We start from the raw sequence: 1753 nt of genomic DNA, 5'->3' as shown, positions 1-1753 counted from the left end.
ATTGACCAGATGACAAGGACAGGTGGTTACTTGAGGGAGGCATTGCGCTGCCAAGAGTGAAATGCTCGCAGCTAAAGGGATTTGAAAACAAGAACAACAACGACAACAATAACAACCCGCAGATGGTTAACTGTTTCCTTTTCTTTTTTTTCCCAGTTCAGTTTTCTTTTCTTTTTTTTTTTACCTGTACGCTGTCGTTCATGAATGTGCTGAAGCTGCCCAGGCCAGACTTTATATGGCCAAGCACTCCTTTATCGTCGTCGTTTTGCAAATGCTTGTAGATAAGGCTATTACACACAAAGGCACACACCACTCCGGCTCTGAAAAAGAAAACCCAGAATTGGTTTTCAAAAGCACTGCTCACAACGATAATAACTTCAATTTTTCACATGAGACAATTTATTTAGTTTTAGCAGAGGTTTTACAGCGCTCACAACTGCATAAGGTCATATGAGCCCCAGAAGATTAGAGGTGTTACAAGAGAGTAACAAACATAGAAAAGAAGAAGGGGAGATAAGGACGATAGATGTTTCATAGGAAAGAAGAAGCAAACTACACCAGAGCACCCACCATACACTTGCAATAGAAACTGAAATTTAAAATTTTTTCAAACTTTCTCTGACGCCAGATACATTTAGAAACAGAACAATCAGGAAATTTTCTTGAAACTTCGTATTTGTTTTAGTAAGCATTTTACGGCACTTGCAACAAAATTAGGTCATACATGTGTCAAAGATTAAAGGTGTTACTAGAGAGTAACAAATATAAAAAAAGAAGGAGGAGGAGAGATAAAAACGATAGTTGTTTGACAGGCAAGAATGAGCAAACCACACAAGAGAACCCACCTTGAAACTTCCTCCCCTTATGCAAAAGGTCCCAACTCACAATACTTATCTGTAGTGGCAATAATAATAATAATAACAATAATAATAATAATAATAATAATAGATTGCATTTATAATTTTATATAGCGCTTTATCATATGCGAGTATAAGCTTTGAGTGCTTTATATCAATCACATGATAATCACTGAGCAATTCACAAAAGACAAACTATTTCGCAGTAACAGGAAAAACCAGCTCAACCATATAAAGATAAACTGTCACAACCATATATCAATGATATACACGTTAGGACAGCAGTACAAAAAAGTAGCGTAGTAATATATGGTCAGTCAAAACAATAATGGCTTCTTATTAGTTTTTAATAACAGATTTACAGCACTTGCAAAACACAAATAAGGTCGTATAAGTGGCGCAGATTAGTAGCGTTACAGGAGAATGGCTTACAAAGAAAAGGATGACAGATTTGTTTATAAAGACCACCACCAACACGACCACAAACACTACCACCAACAACAACATCGCAACGCCACCACCACCAACAACAACAACAAACAACACCACCACCACCACCACCAACACGACCACAAACACCACCAACAACAACAACAACGCAACGCCACCACCACCAATAACAACACCACTAACAACATCAACAACAACAAAAACAAACAACAACAACAACACCACCACCAACAACAACAACAACACCAAACAACAACAACAACAACACCAACACCACCAATAACAACAACAACAACGCCACCACCACCAATAACAACAACAACAACGCCACCACCACCAATAACAATAACAACAACAAAAACAACCCCAACACCACCAACAACAACAAAAACAACAACAACAACACCACCACCAACAACAACAACAACAACAACAACAACCGCAAC

The 1753-nt window shown here is 38.0% G+C and overlaps 1 protein-coding gene across 3 annotated transcripts in view; it reads right to left on the bottom strand.

Annotated features, from left to right (window-relative positions):
* The window catches only part of LOC101847187 (prominin-1), a gene marked incomplete at its 5' end in the record, with an annotated part of 88074 nt that extends 87754 nt beyond the window's left edge, over positions 1 to 320 (bottom strand). For all 3 annotated transcript variants that reach the window (XM_035969673.1, XM_013082324.2, XM_035969674.1), the window contains 1 exon segment: positions 185 to 320. In XM_035969673.1, the coding sequence (XP_035825566.1) occupies positions 185 to 320 (136 nt within the window).
* Positions 321 to 1753: the final 1433 nt, after the last annotated feature.

The sequence above is a fragment of the Aplysia californica genome, unplaced genomic scaffold (genome assembly GCF_000002075.1).
Source record: "Aplysia californica isolate F4 #8 unplaced genomic scaffold, AplCal3.0 scaffold00169, whole genome shotgun sequence".
Taxonomy (NCBI): domain Eukaryota; kingdom Metazoa; phylum Mollusca; class Gastropoda; order Aplysiida; family Aplysiidae; genus Aplysia; species Aplysia californica.
The sequence above is the reverse complement of the archived record's forward strand: the minus strand, read 5'-3'. Positions and strand labels throughout refer to the sequence as shown.